Raw genomic sequence first — 16,234 nt, forward strand, 5'->3', positions numbered from 1 at the left:
TCGCTGAAATCTCGTCTCGTATCCGTTTCGTATCGAATATATAAAGAGATGTCGCGTACGTTTCGCGAATAAAGAGTCGTCGCGGCCGTTTCTCTCGGATAAAGAGATATCGCAGCCGTTTTTCGAATAAAGAGATATCACGTGGATATCTCCGCCGAGGAGCGGTGCGTCTCGCTTCCAATAAGCCGGCATCGTAAGCGAACTCCACAATATTACCTCACGGAGCAATAACCGCGACTGCAAGTCGCAACTTAAAGCGGTTATAATGGGAAACAGAAACTCTCGTAGCTGTCAACCTCACCTTTTTCATTTCCAACTTGCTCGCACCACCGCGATATTTATTCCTCTGGGTCGGGCGAGATGCCGGCGGATATAGGGAGAAACGATAGCCGGAAAAAGCAGCGTGCGCCGCGACGCGTCCCAGACACAATTTCCGCCTTGGTTTTCGAGCACTCGCGGCAACTTATTTTCTAATGCCGTCCACCTTTAAGCCCGTTTCTACCCCTCGTCTCTCTACGTGCACTTCCGACACGTTAATTATCCCGTCCATAGCGCGCATGGACGGTGAACGTCGAGAAAAGCTTATTACTCTTGGAAATTCACCGACAATGTGGAGGAAATTTCGTGACACAAAGCCTACAAAAACGTCTTCTTCGCAAAATGGATTGTGCAATCAATAAGCAATTTTTATCGTCGTACATTCATGGAATAAAAAAATTATAAAAAATATCAAGCTCTATTAAAGTACCGTCAGTCATGTTTCATGTTGCTTTCGTATTGATAACAAGTATAAGTTAGTGACTACAATAAAACTCTCTACAGTCCATTCCTTTTATTATTGATGTTATTGCGCGCGCTTGTGCTAGTGTTAGTCGGAAACGAGAATATGACGAACGTGAAATACATTCTCTCCTTTCCCGGTTTTCGTCTCGTTCATAATTTCTCCTGGGCGGCCCCTGGGAATGTGGGCATGCGGGAATCCATCCGCAAGTCCGAGCAGGATTAACGATAGAGGGAGAGAGAGAGAGAGAGAGAGAGAGAGAGAGAGAGAGAGAGAGAGAGAGAGATAAAGAGAGAATAAGGACCGACGGTATCACGGCTGTAATATTTGCGGAACTCGCCCGAGAACGAATAATATATGTAATTCGCCATCCCAGGTCTTTTTGCTTTTGGAAATTCTCAACAACCGTAGAACGTCGTTGCCACAATTCCGGTTTGCGCATTTGCGTCACCTCTCCCATACTTCCGCTACTCATTTCAACATATATGTCCTCGTGCCGATACTCAACGCACCTCGTCGTTCTTGTATCAAATTCTATTTCTTTAATTTTAATATTCATTCCAACGTAAAATAATAGACAAATGGAGATATAACAATAATAGAAAAGATGGAAAGAAAATGAAAAAAAAATAGGGATAAAATATAATATAGAAAAGAAATGTTTTAAATTATGGTTTAATGAAATTTTAATTTAAATACTTTAATTAATTAATTTAATGAAATTTCAATTTAAAGACTTTCAATTAATTGTTGTATTGTATTTAGATATAGAGTATATAACTAAATAATATTTTACCTAAATATTTTATCTTGTACGCAAGATGATAATACAGGCCAGCAAAAATCTATTGTATTAATTCAACCTTGTGATCAACTTTAGTTTATATCTATATCGTTATCATGCTTTAGCTTTTCTAAAAATTTGTGAGTTACTAATGTTATCGGAAATCGATAGATTAAAACGAAAAGATAGGATAGTAATCCTGTCGTTTCCTGTATCAAACATAATTAATTCACCAAAAATTAATTGTAATAGTTTTATTATTTCTCAACTCAATTATTATACAGACGATATTTTTTTCTCACAAGAGACAATTTCCCTAAAGAAGCCATCAGACTGTTAGAAGCCAAACATACCAAGTATAACAGACAATAGAAAACTGCGAAAGAAATCAGGAGAGTTCAAAGATATCCCGAAGACAAATATCATTGCGAGAGTTCTTCTGATTTTCGATTATTTGGGCAGAAGAACGATCTACCCTTCTGTGCAACGAAGTCTAACAAGTTCGTACGATCAGTGCGGCAATATTTCAGTTGTTCTTTTCCGACATATCCCAATCAAAGAAACGCGAACCTTAAAAGTGCAAGAAAAACTAGGGATTGGATTTAAAATATTGATAATAGAAATATCATAAAAATACAATTAAATAAGAAAATTCTTCGTTATCATCTTTACATTTAAAAATTAAAATTTAGAGTCAGATTCAAATTTCACATCCTTGCTTAAAGTAGAAAAAGATTTTTAGTGATATAATCTCATTTTAAAATAAAATAAAATTTTATCTATCAATATATAAGTGAATAAGTTCCCCATTTCAATTTTTACCATTAAACGTTAATTAAAAAAAGACAATAAAACTTTCTACCTTTAAATATAATTTTCAATTTTGAAAATTGCCTCTTTCCAAAAATCTTCTAGACATCTTAGAAAAGTACTTTCTAGGTACCTGCGAAATTGAAAAATCAGAAATTATTACCGAGTAAAACCAGCGGCGTTCAAAGTAAAAACAAGGAGACAGCGACATAAGCGGGAAAGAGTGTCGAGTTGAAAAGAGAGGCGGGAGTAGTGGCCAAAACGAGGAAGTAAGGTGCGAATGAAAAAAAGAGCGAGATAGATAGAAACCGTAGAGAAATGGAGGCGTCTGGTTCGACACTGCCGAGTGCACGGGTATTTCGAAAATTCGATAAATTTCATCCCACCCCCACGTTCTCCTTCTCACCGCCTCCTTCTCTTCTTCTATCTCCCAGCCTCACCACACACATTGATCGCCCGAGCGGGCGATGAAATTTCCTCGTCGTCCCAATCTCTTGTTATTCCCGAGAGGTTCTGGGCTGGGACCCGATATACACCAAGCTTTCCTTCGCGAAAGCTTCTATCGCCATTCCCGCCCTACTGATCTGGCCTGGATTCACATTCTGCCCTCTTTATCCCGTATGTTTCTCTCTACGTTCATTGCCTATTACTTACTTCGTTTCCTCTAATTTCTGAATAAATCATAGAACAATTCGATTTCGAGTTCCATAAAACTGAGAGAGAGAGAGAGAGAAATAGTTAATAAACGCGACATTATGACGTTATATGACGTGACCAGTTATAACGTGAAAAGCAAGATGATAACAAAGTTCATGGAATAATTTTATGAATTTGACGAAGATGTATTTAGTTTTATACAAACTATATATACTTATGATAAATTTAACGTTGGATAGATGATGGTTAGAGACGAATCATGCTTATTATAAATAACGATGATAAAAGTTATTCCAAATAGTTTAAGAAATTGACAAATTAATATACAAACGCAAACTTTATTTGCGTCTGCTAAAAATCCGAATATTATCGACTTTGTCCAACATTATCCAGTTTTGAATTGGCCGAAACTGAAAAGATAATTTAAACTGATATAAAGCGCATTTTAGAACAATGTAAAAAAACATATCTTCGTATTTTTTCCATATTTGTGTTGTAATTAATAACACGATTATTAATTTTATTACTTCAATATCATTTGCCATTTATTAATTTTTCTCTATTGTTATTTATTGTTATTTAATTAATTTATCTATTCACTTAACTGTGAACAACTGCGTGTATTATTGCTTATCGAATCAGCAACATCCGTAAATAATTTTTTAATTAACGCGCGGAGCGCGTATTCCTAGCAGCGTGTTGCACGCGGGGTAAATGTTTACGATGCTTATATAACTTATAATAAAAGGCGGCGGAGGGGAAGTAATATATCCGTGAATAAACGTCCGAGGAACACCATATGGCGGAAGATACTCTTTCCGACAAGACTTCGCAAAAGCGTGTTAATAATTCGTGGCGTGGAAACACGACATGCTCGGAACCCGGTAGTCGATCGATCGCCGCTGTACCGAACTAATGCTCGCGGCTGTGTCTGTCGACTCTCACCCTAATCGCGAAACCGATTAATTCCGCCGTTATGTCGCACTTAATTTCGTATCTTTCAACGCTGCAGCGGTACGCTCTGACCGCAACGTCATGCGTGATAAATAATTAAATTAGATTAAAAATAAGATAAAATGTTAGTATATCAATTTAATTAATAATACAAAAAATTAATTATATCAATTAATGTAATGCATTAAAGGCTATCCGGATGAGGATCCAACTACTATGCTGCGTTACATGACTAATCAGATTCCGATGAACTTACCTTATCAGGATCTAACAACGAAATAAGATCAATCCGATTAGGATCTCCTAAATCTTCTTGGATAAATTACAAGTCGGAATAATGTCAATAATAAAAATCATTAAAATTATTGCCAACGCATAGTGTTATTTATCAATATGATACGTATGATAGACGTATGAAATTAATAAAGCTTCGTGAAGCTTAATATATATATATATAACATATCGATTGTAGGACAAATTGAGCCCTTTAAGGATTTGACGCTGATCCGCGGATCGGTTTAACCATGAGGGAGATCTCTCGGCAAGATACACCAGGCTGCTTTCCTCGTTAGTATCTCTCTGTCCAACGGATTAATTAATTTATCCGCATTACGGTATCGTGGCGCGCTTAGTAACACGAAGGATTACAATGTCGGTCGCGAGGTCGTCGCCGCTGCGAAAGCGATCGAATGTCGGATCGACTGAACATTTACATCCGCCAAACGATAAGATCGTTATTGCTGATTGGAATTTTCAGACGCGATCCGAACATACGGTAATCCAATTGTTCGCGGATGCTGCAGTTGCAACGCGGTTCGCCGCAGCCTATTATTGCGCATTGATGAAACTGTGCGACGAGGAGGACGTCCCCATTAGCCGCGTTTACTGCTCCGCCCGTTCCCCGCATGCGTCCCGGCAGCGTTATTATCATCGAACCGTCGCGCATTATTGTCATCGAACGTCGCGACGCGGGAGCGAATAATAAATTACGGGCGATCGATCCGTCGCGCGCGGCGCAGCGCAATACGCTGGGATTCTTTCCGTTTGACGGAACGTTTAACGCGAATGAACGACGACTTCACATTGAATCCTCGATTAAAAAGCAACGTTCTATTTATCAAAGCTCGGATTTAGCAGATGATTTTTCCTTTTCTCAAATTAAACTTTTACATTTTGAAATAATCTGCTGAATTGCATGTGTCGCAACAAAAACGTTTTACTGAATTGTTAAAGCTTGGTACCATCTGCATGTCTCGTACAATTCATGAGAAAAAATTGTTACAAAATTTCTCAATAAAGTCGAGCAATTTAATGATTAATTCTTTCATACATTTTTTGTAGAATCAACTTTTTTTATATATTTCAAAAAATATATATGCATGTATCAAGATATTTTCATAGAATTAAAAACCATGTGCTTTTGTTCATATTTAAAAGAAGTGTGTAAGTGTAAACATGTTAATGCACAGACTGTGTAATTAATATTTATTTAATTAATTGTATTTATTTTATTTAATGACAACAAAATTTATCACAGTATATAATCACAGTAACGCGGAAATTTCTACTCTTTTTATAAACTTTTAAATTTTGATTTTATTATTAATAATTTCGACTTATTTTTACGCTTAATTTATGCTCTTTACGCGTACGACAACGTATATGTATAACGACCCTTTTGAATATTGGGATGATCTCCCCGTTTCGCATCGCGTCTATCCCCATCGAGCTGAACGTTAATACCAATTAATTAACCGGGAATCTCTGAGCTTAACCTATTACTGGCCCTTAACCCACGGTCGTCGTCCTAGCGCACGTGTTCGCGAAACGCAACGTGCGTGCAATAATCGCGAACACGCCCTTCAAAGTGCGCTCGGTGATCCCTCTCTCTGACCCCGTGATGTTCGCCAATCATGAACAAATTGAAACTGGTACACTTAATTACACCACGGATCAATATTATTTGCGGCTTAGCTCGCGACTGTGTTAGTGTTGCCTTCCAAATCTATCCGTGTTACAAGGTTTATGTCACATAAAATTTGTCAATTTGACCGAGAATGTATGAATTAATGTGAGGTACTTGAGGAATACTTTACTCGGCGATGTTATTATTTTCTTTTATCTATTCCAAGTAGAAATAATAAAGAACGATGTAAAGTTTCGTATTTTAATTTATTAAAATTATGCAGCTATTTGTTCATTGAATAAAAACTATTATAAAATTAGTTTCATTAAAATATAGTACTCTTTATATTAAAACAAATGAAGATTAACATTGCAAAATTTAATTAGCGCGATAAGAATTCAAATTACGTAAAAAATTTATCAACTAATTATGTGTTTGCTAGATTCTAATATAATTGTAACAATTTTGAGATTTTCTATAAGATATGCAATAGAAATAATGTAATAATTAACACATCTATTATTAAATTATTTTACTATTTATCAGATCATAAAATTGACATATGAAATGTATCAAAATTTAGATAAAGTTTAATGATTATAGTACATGTAAAAATAATCTTACTAACACAGTACAATACTGCTGCGTTACAATTATCAAAATTGAAAAGCATGAAAAAAGCATAGTATTAATAAGCGAACGTATGAGAAATATAAACCCATATTGAATTGCAATTCATTGAGAGATAATTATGTTTATTAGCTTTACAGCGTAAATATATTGCCATGCTGGCACATTTGAATATACGAAAATGCGGAAATCCGGAAAATAATGGTATTTTGCCATAATGATAATCACTATTTTCTCATTACCTATGTTATACAGTTTCCTATTATCGTATTGTTATAACGATGAATAATATCAATTCTGCTTTTCCTGAATTCGTCGCCATAGTCATATTTGAATCTTTTTAAAGTTTAAAAAAATTCAATCGACTAAATAACTCGGTTTGTCAATGCATTTGCCTCATTTTTCAATCTAAAACTCGAAATAGAAAACTTTATCTTTAGAGTACAAACAATTATTCATATCGAGATCTTAAACGCAGCCGTTGTCATAAGGATTAACCGTAAGCTCCTATATAGAATCGGTCGATTGAACTTAGAATCAATCTACGATCCCTAAGATTACGTCTGTCTATTCTCATAGCTATGACTGATTAAATTCCCGTTACGTCGCAAACTTAAGTCCGCACGATGAAAATTTTTGGAAAATACAATTTTTCGCGTGATTTTTTGCTCACAATGCAAAAAACGGATTTAATTAAAGAAAGACGAACGTTTCTAAATCTGAAAAAATAATTTGACCTGAGGGATATTCAACATCAGTTCAACATCAGCGAAAAATTTGCGAAAATGGACAATAATATAATGATCGACGGCATAGTTGATTCGAACATCAGAAAGGTCGAGATACTGTCCAAATCATAAATTTGTAACTATCACGAATGTCAAAATTGGATTTTGCGGGATATTACAGATTGAAGCGGCAGAAAGAAAAATGTAATGAACATTTTATCGAATACAGAGAGAGGTAATGGAAGCGTATAACCGTCTGGCATGCACTTCGGCAAAATTTGACGTTAACTCTCGTTATATCGGATATCGGAAAATCAAACAATTTTATCCAATCACGTTCTATGACTTTTCGACCTGAAGACCTTCCGAATCGAACTTCCATTTTGCGATGAAACATCGTTCGCTCGCAAAATGCATAGTCGATTTTATTCAGTTACAGAAAGATTATTTCTAATCTTGTTTCCCCTCTTTCATCGATCTACTCAGGAAATATGATTAATCGAACAATCAACATCAACACTGATATATACGTTAAAATTTTTATGTATATATTATAAAACTACCTAATGGACGTCGATACTGTGCGTAAAATTTTTCTGTATACACCATAAAACTATCTAATCTATTTTTATAACTAAAATAGTGTTTACTTAAAGTGCAGAAATAAATTTTTAAAATTTAACGGAAGCGAGAAGGCAGAAGTTCTAATGCAATCCAGTGTGTACGATAAAAACAAATCTTATATTTCAATTTCGTTTTAATATATATTAATTTAAATAAATCTTTAAAAATTGTTATTTATGCAGTCTTTTTTTTTAGCACATAAGTTAAAACCAACTCTATTAAATTAAACAATTGTATAACTTTTATTCACATACCTAAATATTCTATTTTCCAAAACGCTAACGCTAGCATTAAACAAGATTAACTTATTAGATAAATAATATTAAAATCAGTCATCAATAAAAATAATATTAATATCAATCATCGTAAGAAATAGTAAAATAAGTAAAAAATACATAAAAAAGCTGGTATTAAATTTTGATATGGAAATTTCGATTCTATAGCCTCATCGACAAGTTAGTACACGAAGTTCCTCGACGTTATTCAGAATCACCCTACGTCTTATTCAATATGTTCCCACAATTACCGGCGAGAGCTTAAAAGATAGTTTCCGATAGTTACGCTATCGCTACCATAAACGTCAGTCGCACGTTGTTAAACGCAGGAACTGGCATGCGATGGTTAATTATCGCCGCAACGAGAAACCGTAGTGGTCTATCGACGAGACTCGGGAACCGCCTCGATCGATCGATCGGCTCGTTGTCGCGTTCACAACAACCACGGGACCGCGGAAGATCTAAGATTCGCGTATTAATTAAGAGATCGACGTCGGATGCGTCGGCAATTAGCAAGCAAACAGAAGCGAGACGCGGAGAATCTTCCATTGAAGGAGATTATAACGGAGTAACTCAACTTAGGGAGACGCCATCAAACATCTTAGGACTTGTTAATTGCAGAAATCTGCGTTGATTAATCGAAAAGGTAAACTCTAAAGTCTTCCGCATATAAACAAAAATATTACTTTAAAAACAGATACGTGATAGTGCAAAATTATAACTAAATACTAATAATAAATGAATTGCATAAAATTTCGAGATTACTTTTGTACATAGTGAACAATAGAGAACTAATCAAAAACGTATTAACAATTGTTATAAAATTTTAGTTACAATAATTATATTGATCCTAACAATATTTTTTTACTTTACGTTCTATGAAAAAAAATTCTCAATTAAATTGAGAAATGAGATATGAAACTTTGATTGGTCCCACGATTCCTGCTCTCACGGGGCCTGAGGCCATATTTGTGCGGCGCTACCGGCAGGGATGTCGATGAGCATGCGTAAATATATCAGCGACGACCTCTCGTCATGACCCTTAGTCACGGATTCCGCGCGATCGTATATAATAAGCAGCGGAACTTTCATTAACAGTTCAAGCAAAATTTCGTATGTCGGTATATTTTAATATCGCAATTTCTATCGTGACCATATATAATAATTCGTTTAATCTAATCGCGAAACTAAGTATAATCTCTATACAAAAATAGGCCAACATAAATGAATAATAAACAATAAAAATAAAACAAGCATAAAAAGAAACAAATATAAGTGAATATGCATCTTGCTAAAATTTTAAAACAACGCTACCTACATTTAATGGAGAATATTAGTAAAAATTTTTAGTGAACTTTAATAAACTAAAGATGTTTGTGTTTTTGCTTAATTCACAATATCTAAATAACAAAAGTTAATATATAAACATTTTTAGAAATATATATAATTAAAAATAAAGTACAACAAATTTAGTTTAAAGATCTAATTATTCTTTAGTTTTATACGGATTTTGTCTTAATAAAATTTTATAAAAATAATAATCAAAATACTAAAATTAAAAGTATTGTATAATAGCTTGTAGCTATTTATTAGGTGTTGGAATTAATTCGTAGCGTTTTTTAATGAAAGAATGTTATTTATTTCACATGAGCATTAAAAAATACATTAATGAAAGTACTTTCCATCACTTGTAAAACGCTACGAATTAATTCCAACACCTAATAACTTTTCTTAAATAAACATTTATTTTAAATGTTAGCCAAAAAATAAATTTTCGCTTATTAATTTAATGGTAATTCTTTTATTAGGTGTTGGAATTAATTCGTAGCGTTTTACAAGTGATGGGAAGTACTTTCATTAATGTATTTTTTAATGCTCATGTGAAATAAATAACATTCTTTCATTAAAAACGCTACGAATTAATTCCAACACCTAATATATAATCAGACGTCAATCAGTCAATTATTAAAGAGTTGCTACAAGAAATTTATACGCCAATTTATTCCAATACCAAAATGTATCGGAAGGCTATTTACCAGCGCATTCGTACAGTGACTGTTGGTGCACGTGTAAATATCTCGAGGATGACCTCACGGCACGACCTGAGAAGTCCGTCGATCGCACGTTTTACCAATATATATATATATATATATATATACGTATATATACGTATAAGTGAACACGATCATTAATTAATATCTTCCGGGACCGAGATGAGTCATGAATCAACGCCCGCCGCTTCACGGCGTCTTCTCGCGTCGTGTCGGCGAGATTGTGGACGAAATATCTCGTTGCCGTTGTGTCGTGGGGATGATTATAGGAATGATAAACAATGCGATACGATTATTAATCACCGACCAGCCGATTCAATGTAATTAACTCGCGAAAGTCAATGCACCCGTGTGAAAAAGTTTATCCGTGAAAACTGACATTGATTGTGTTATCTATATGAGAAACATACTTTCTAGTTTAAAATAACCGGACATATATTGCATAAACAAATTCGTGCACTAATTTATTATCTTAGAATAATTTTAATATATTCATGACAGCAAATAATGTGCGAATAATTCATTTTTATTTACACTTTGGAATTTCTTGCTAATTAAATTACAAGAGTATAATAGTATACAAGAGTATAATTAAATCTTGAATTCTTAAATGGATTATTGATTTTAGTTGAATAAACGATAATTTAAATGTAAATGTACAGAGATTTTTTTTGTTAACTTTTGACTAATATAAATTGTTTTATTAGAAAATTAGCTATAAAATTACATATTAAATCAATATTATTATTATTAAAATAATTTATTGTTTCAATAGTATATTGATTTTATTTTATTATCATTTTAGTAATGAGAAATATTCTCTGTTATAATGTATTACGCCTTATCAATTACTAATTATTGTTTATCAATTAACATTACATATCTCAATTAACATAACAGTATCTCAGAAATTATGTACGTTTTTGAAACACTAAAAAATGAGAATTTAATTAATTAAATAGATCTAATTGTAAAGATAAATAAAACTTGCAAAATTATGATGTCTAATATATTTAGACGAATTAAGTCTTGATGTCTTTTCTTCTACGCCGTGAAAATCGAGCTATTGTCTCGGTTAGTTACTGGTTTAATTGTTCAGTTAATATTAAACATAGTTATATATAACAGGCACGTGCGTCATATATCGCCACGTGCCACATGTAAAAATGCGCTTTCGCATTATAGGGTCGAACATATAAAATAAAAGAACAAAAAGGACCGAAGTACGATCAAAATCGATCGACTGATAAATTATGCAGAATGCGAAATGCGTCGGCGATGACCTCGTCCTCTTTTTTTTAACCTCGCTTCGTTGATTCGTATATGGCAGATATTTTATTGCCATCCCTCTTTTCGTCGCTTACCACTTCGATTACTTAGATGCAACGAAGACTTCGCGTTTGATATATCGTAAAACTGTTCGCATCTTCAATTTATGATACTATTTATTTTAATATAAATATATTTTTGATATTTCAATATCAAATATTCATTAATATTTTATTCGATATTACAAAAAGTTAAAGCTATAATATATTTGGAATGTGTACGAGTTAACTTTTCAAATATTCGGTATAATTTTATTAATATTTCCATTTATTTTTATTAATTTTTCACACAAAAAACTTTTATTTTTTTCTACGTTATTCTATTCGATGTATGTTGTAATATATTACATAATAATACTTTTTTTAGAATATCATAAAATATCAGTAGTTATGGTATTTCGACACTGAATACCTACATAAAGATACTAATAGCCTATTAAAAGTAACAATAAGTATTTCTACATGATCACAGTTCGAGACGTGACGATCTCATGGAACTAATAAAATAGTTTTGCGGGGAAATAAAATAGAGATGTGCTTACCAATAATATTACAATACTCTATCATGTCGTCGAAATGTGAAAACTGTTTTCATTGAAAATAAAACGTTTAATTTACACAAAAATATCCTACTGTTTGAACTTAGTAAAAATATTTTTCACCCTATCTCAGGGACAATCAATATGCAAATAAAAAAGTAAAAGAACACGATAGAAAAAAAATTTCTATATTATTCTATAATAAATTATGAAATAAAAAACTTTTATCTCATTATGATTTAAAAAAAGTAATAGACGTAAACATTTATTAATAATACATAAAACAAAAGTAATAAATAAATATATATATATAATATGTACCTCAGGAATTATCAAAATCCAATACATATAATTATAAATACTTATAATACTATTATGTCATTGTCAATTTTATATTATATTTGTAATATATATTATTGTAATTTTTATTAAAAACTTAATTAATTTAAAAAATTACTATCTTAATTTTTTTTTATTTTAATTAAAAAAATAAGTATACAATATAATTTTATTTTATTATATCACTCATGATGTAAGAATACCAGATGTTTCATTGTGAATTGACAGTCGATAATCAGAAATTAGCTCAAAATGTTATAAGTCAATATAAAACCAATATTTAAAAAAAAGTTTATTTATTATTAATTAAAAATTGATCCCGAAATTATGTATATTTGATCATCATTATGTACAATGAAACACCTTGTACATATTTACATCATGATATCACTTACTGTATTATCAATATATGTATCTAGCATATGCATTTGTTTTCACCTTGTATATTCTTGGATCAGTTTTCTGGATCTAAATAAATCTTCTCCTTGCGATAGTAAGCGCACGCTCACTTAAATCGACTTGACCTATCGAACAAGCTGATCGAGCATTCGAGAAGAACATTAGCAATGCGCGCTCGAGGCGAGGTCTCTCCAAGATAATCCATTTCCGTTTGAAATGGCAAAAGGCGTATTAACGTCGCGAACTTCACAAAGACGAATCACAAGCCACCCGACTCTGGATGTGCCGTTCCGAATATTAAATGTCCAAAGTAAGGTCCAAAGTTACACGTCGTCGTTTACGAGACCGATAAATCTCAGAAGGGCAGATAGAGATCGACGAGTCGCGGATAGAGATTTCGCGTTTACAGTGCGGTAAATAATAAATTTATAACGAGATATAACGTTATGGTGTAAAAATGTAATGTCGTGCCTACCGTAACATAGATGTAGCAGTGGAAGTAGAAGCATGCATGTATAGACGTGTGTGCTTCGCTTCCTCCTCTCCTCTCTCCCTTTCTCCGATATTACGTATATACGTTATTACTCTATAAATATTATTATCTACAATAGGACGGCCAGCTATATTTATCGTTACTTTCTCCATCAAGAGGACGGTGACTGCCGTTCGTAATCGCGAATGAGAACGCATTTCCTTTCTACCCGCGGGTAACTAACGTTAGCAAAGTTCTGAAAAATAAATTAGTGAGAAAGCTTATTGATGGCTTTTGTATAGAAATTTCTATATGTGAGAGAGAAAAGATTCGAAAGCAATATCTAGACCGAGAAGTGTAAATCTTTCAGCAAATCAATATCCAGATTAGAAAGAAAAAAAAAGTATAGAAATTCAGTCCGTGCCAGGAGGATTCCCGTTCGTGGTGATCCAACTAGCGATGCAGCTGTTCTTCTGTGAAAATTTCATAGAGATCGCTTTAATAGCGATGCATGATAATGCACTATCCACGATCCCCAATTCTGCGAGTATACGCCGTAGGTTTTTTGGCCGTTGACTCTATCACTTATCGCGAAGCCAATTAAATGGCCCGTTGTAACGTTGTTGTATCGTGTTTTGATTCACGAGCGTGGTAATCGTATGGTGATCGCGATTAATTTAACGAGCATGCCCTATGATGATCGAGGAAGACTTTAGTATGTACGCGGGCGTATGCTTTAGTGAGATGATGTGCATGTGCACGTATGCAACTACTGAACTTTGCCATTTGATCCTACTTCGCCCCGTTAAGTTCAGGGTTGCTGAACTCCTTGCCTTTAGCGTTGAAGAGATTGGGGAAACTAGTAGCGTTAAGCGTCGAGCTATGTTTCGCTAATCGATGACTTTATAATGCTAATCGTCTCGGTTATTTTGTATGAAATTATCTATTATCACATAACTATGAGGCAGCAGAGATTGGATAACTTTTATTAGATAATTTTCAATAACTTGTGCACTAAGTTGAATATTACCTCGTTATAATGTCACTTATCCATGTAGTTCGACTATCCTAATATGCTATTCTCTAATATCGTAATATAATAATATTTTCATAAAATTTATTGGTTTTAGATAATTTGTCGACTAATAGCGTAACCACTAGTATGTTGATAATTTTATCGAATTATGTAGATTCCATTAATAACCTCATTATTTAATAATCTTATTCCAAAGATTATTTTATTTAGAAATTTCAATAAAGATTTGAATATTCTATATAAAATATAAAATATTCTTTGTATTAAATCGCATAAATCAATTATGATTTAATACAGTAAATAAGTTATCGAGTTAATTAACTTCGAGCACTGACCTTCTTGAGGTGTCCTTTATTGGTGCCCACGAAGACCACAGTATAATCACCGGTCGAAGTGGCCGCCACAGCTGTCAAGTGAGTCTCGAATGTCAAAACTGCAGTCGCACCCATCGGCTCTTCGCCACCTAAAGGCGTATTCACATCAAGACCGCAAAAGTCTTCGCCGATCGTTTGCAGTTTCTGTGAAGAAAAATAAACGAAATTCAATAAGTTATATGTGGAAAGTATGTACATATTTGATAATAGCAAATATCGATTATATGATTGATCTTAAATATTATAAATGGCAGCCATAATTTTATCGATTGATTGCGTGTAATACAGTTATTTATAAATGTTTGGTATGTAAATTATCATTTACAAATTGATATCTGTGTCATATACAGTACAGTTTAATTAATTGCGATGGTAAATGAAATAATAATTAAATGTAATTTCAATATTTTCAATTTAATAAATGTCATAAAATTGTGATAAAAAAATGTATTAAATAGACATATGTACGAGAAGAATATTAACTTTAATTATTTCCATTTATTTTTATATAATAAAATATTTAATTTGTATTTATTATTTTTAAATAGATCGTAATTAAAATTTTTTTAATTATATTCGTTGATTTATTTATTTTTTAGATGTAAGTCGTTTAGATGTAATATTTAACATTCCTCTTTCAGGAGTAAAATAAGATGCAAGAGAAACAAAAGTGCCCTAAGGTTAAGAATTAAAAGCTTACTTTATAATGACTAATTCACTGCTTGAGGAAATAGGTTACATAATTTTACTCGCAGATTCTTAGTCTCGCGTTAAAATGCGTTACAGTACGAAGCACATCAACATAAATCCTGTTTTGCACTAACAAGAAATTGCAAAATTACTCATCCTTCTGACTGTTTTACATATGTGTAAAGTGTTATCAAAATCTGAATTTTCTGTGTAGTATATTGTCTCTTCTGTGCAATATACTCTCTCATCAGACTGAAATTATTATCTTTTATCACAATTAGAATAAAATGCTTCTTTATAGTTTATACGCGCTGGTATTGATTTATAATATAAATATAACACATTGTTAAAGTAAGACTTATAAAATTAAATGTGTTACAAAAAAAATGCAGCTTATAAAACGTAATAAAAAAAAATTTTACTAAAAGGATCTAAATTTTAAAACACTTTATGTGTCAAACCGTATCATAATATATATAATTATAAATATATAGAAAATGTTGTAAAATATTGACATTAAAATTTTATACTAAAATATTACAAAAATTATTATTAAGAATATACATATTGTAATAAAATAACATATTTTTGAATAATATTCAAAAGTTCGAAGAAAATCATTAAATCTAAAAAAGACTTAGTATAATAAATAAAAGCAGCATTAGTATTTGTAACTAAAAAAATTATGTTATTATTTTGCCAAAATCAAGAGAATGAGACTCTTGATGCGAATTGTCTATGAGGAAAGTGACCTGTATAGCACGAATCTCGGTGGACACAGAATCGAGGGAGTGATTTCGCCGAGTCGGAACGCGCTTCCTTTTTCCGGTGGAAAAGCGGTAGGTTAGCGAAGCGCG

General features: G+C 32.7%; 1 protein-coding gene across 3 annotated transcripts in view; it reads right to left on the reverse strand.

The window, feature by feature from the left end:
- PlexA (plexin A) overlaps positions 1-16,234 on the reverse strand; it is a 271,478-nt gene that overhangs the window by 59,645 nt on the left and 195,599 nt on the right. For all 3 annotated transcript variants that reach the window (XM_087404676.1, XM_011062885.2, XM_011062886.2), the window contains one exon: positions 14,649-14,831. In XM_087404676.1, the coding sequence (XP_087260802.1) occupies positions 14,649-14,831 (183 nt within the window). The remainder of the gene's footprint in view (positions 1-14,648; positions 14,832-16,234) is intronic.

This window comes from Acromyrmex echinatior, chromosome 3 (genome assembly GCF_024713525.1).
Source record: "Acromyrmex echinatior isolate Ae372 chromosome 3, ASM2471352v2, whole genome shotgun sequence".
NCBI classification, from domain to species: domain Eukaryota; kingdom Metazoa; phylum Arthropoda; class Insecta; order Hymenoptera; family Formicidae; genus Acromyrmex; species Acromyrmex echinatior.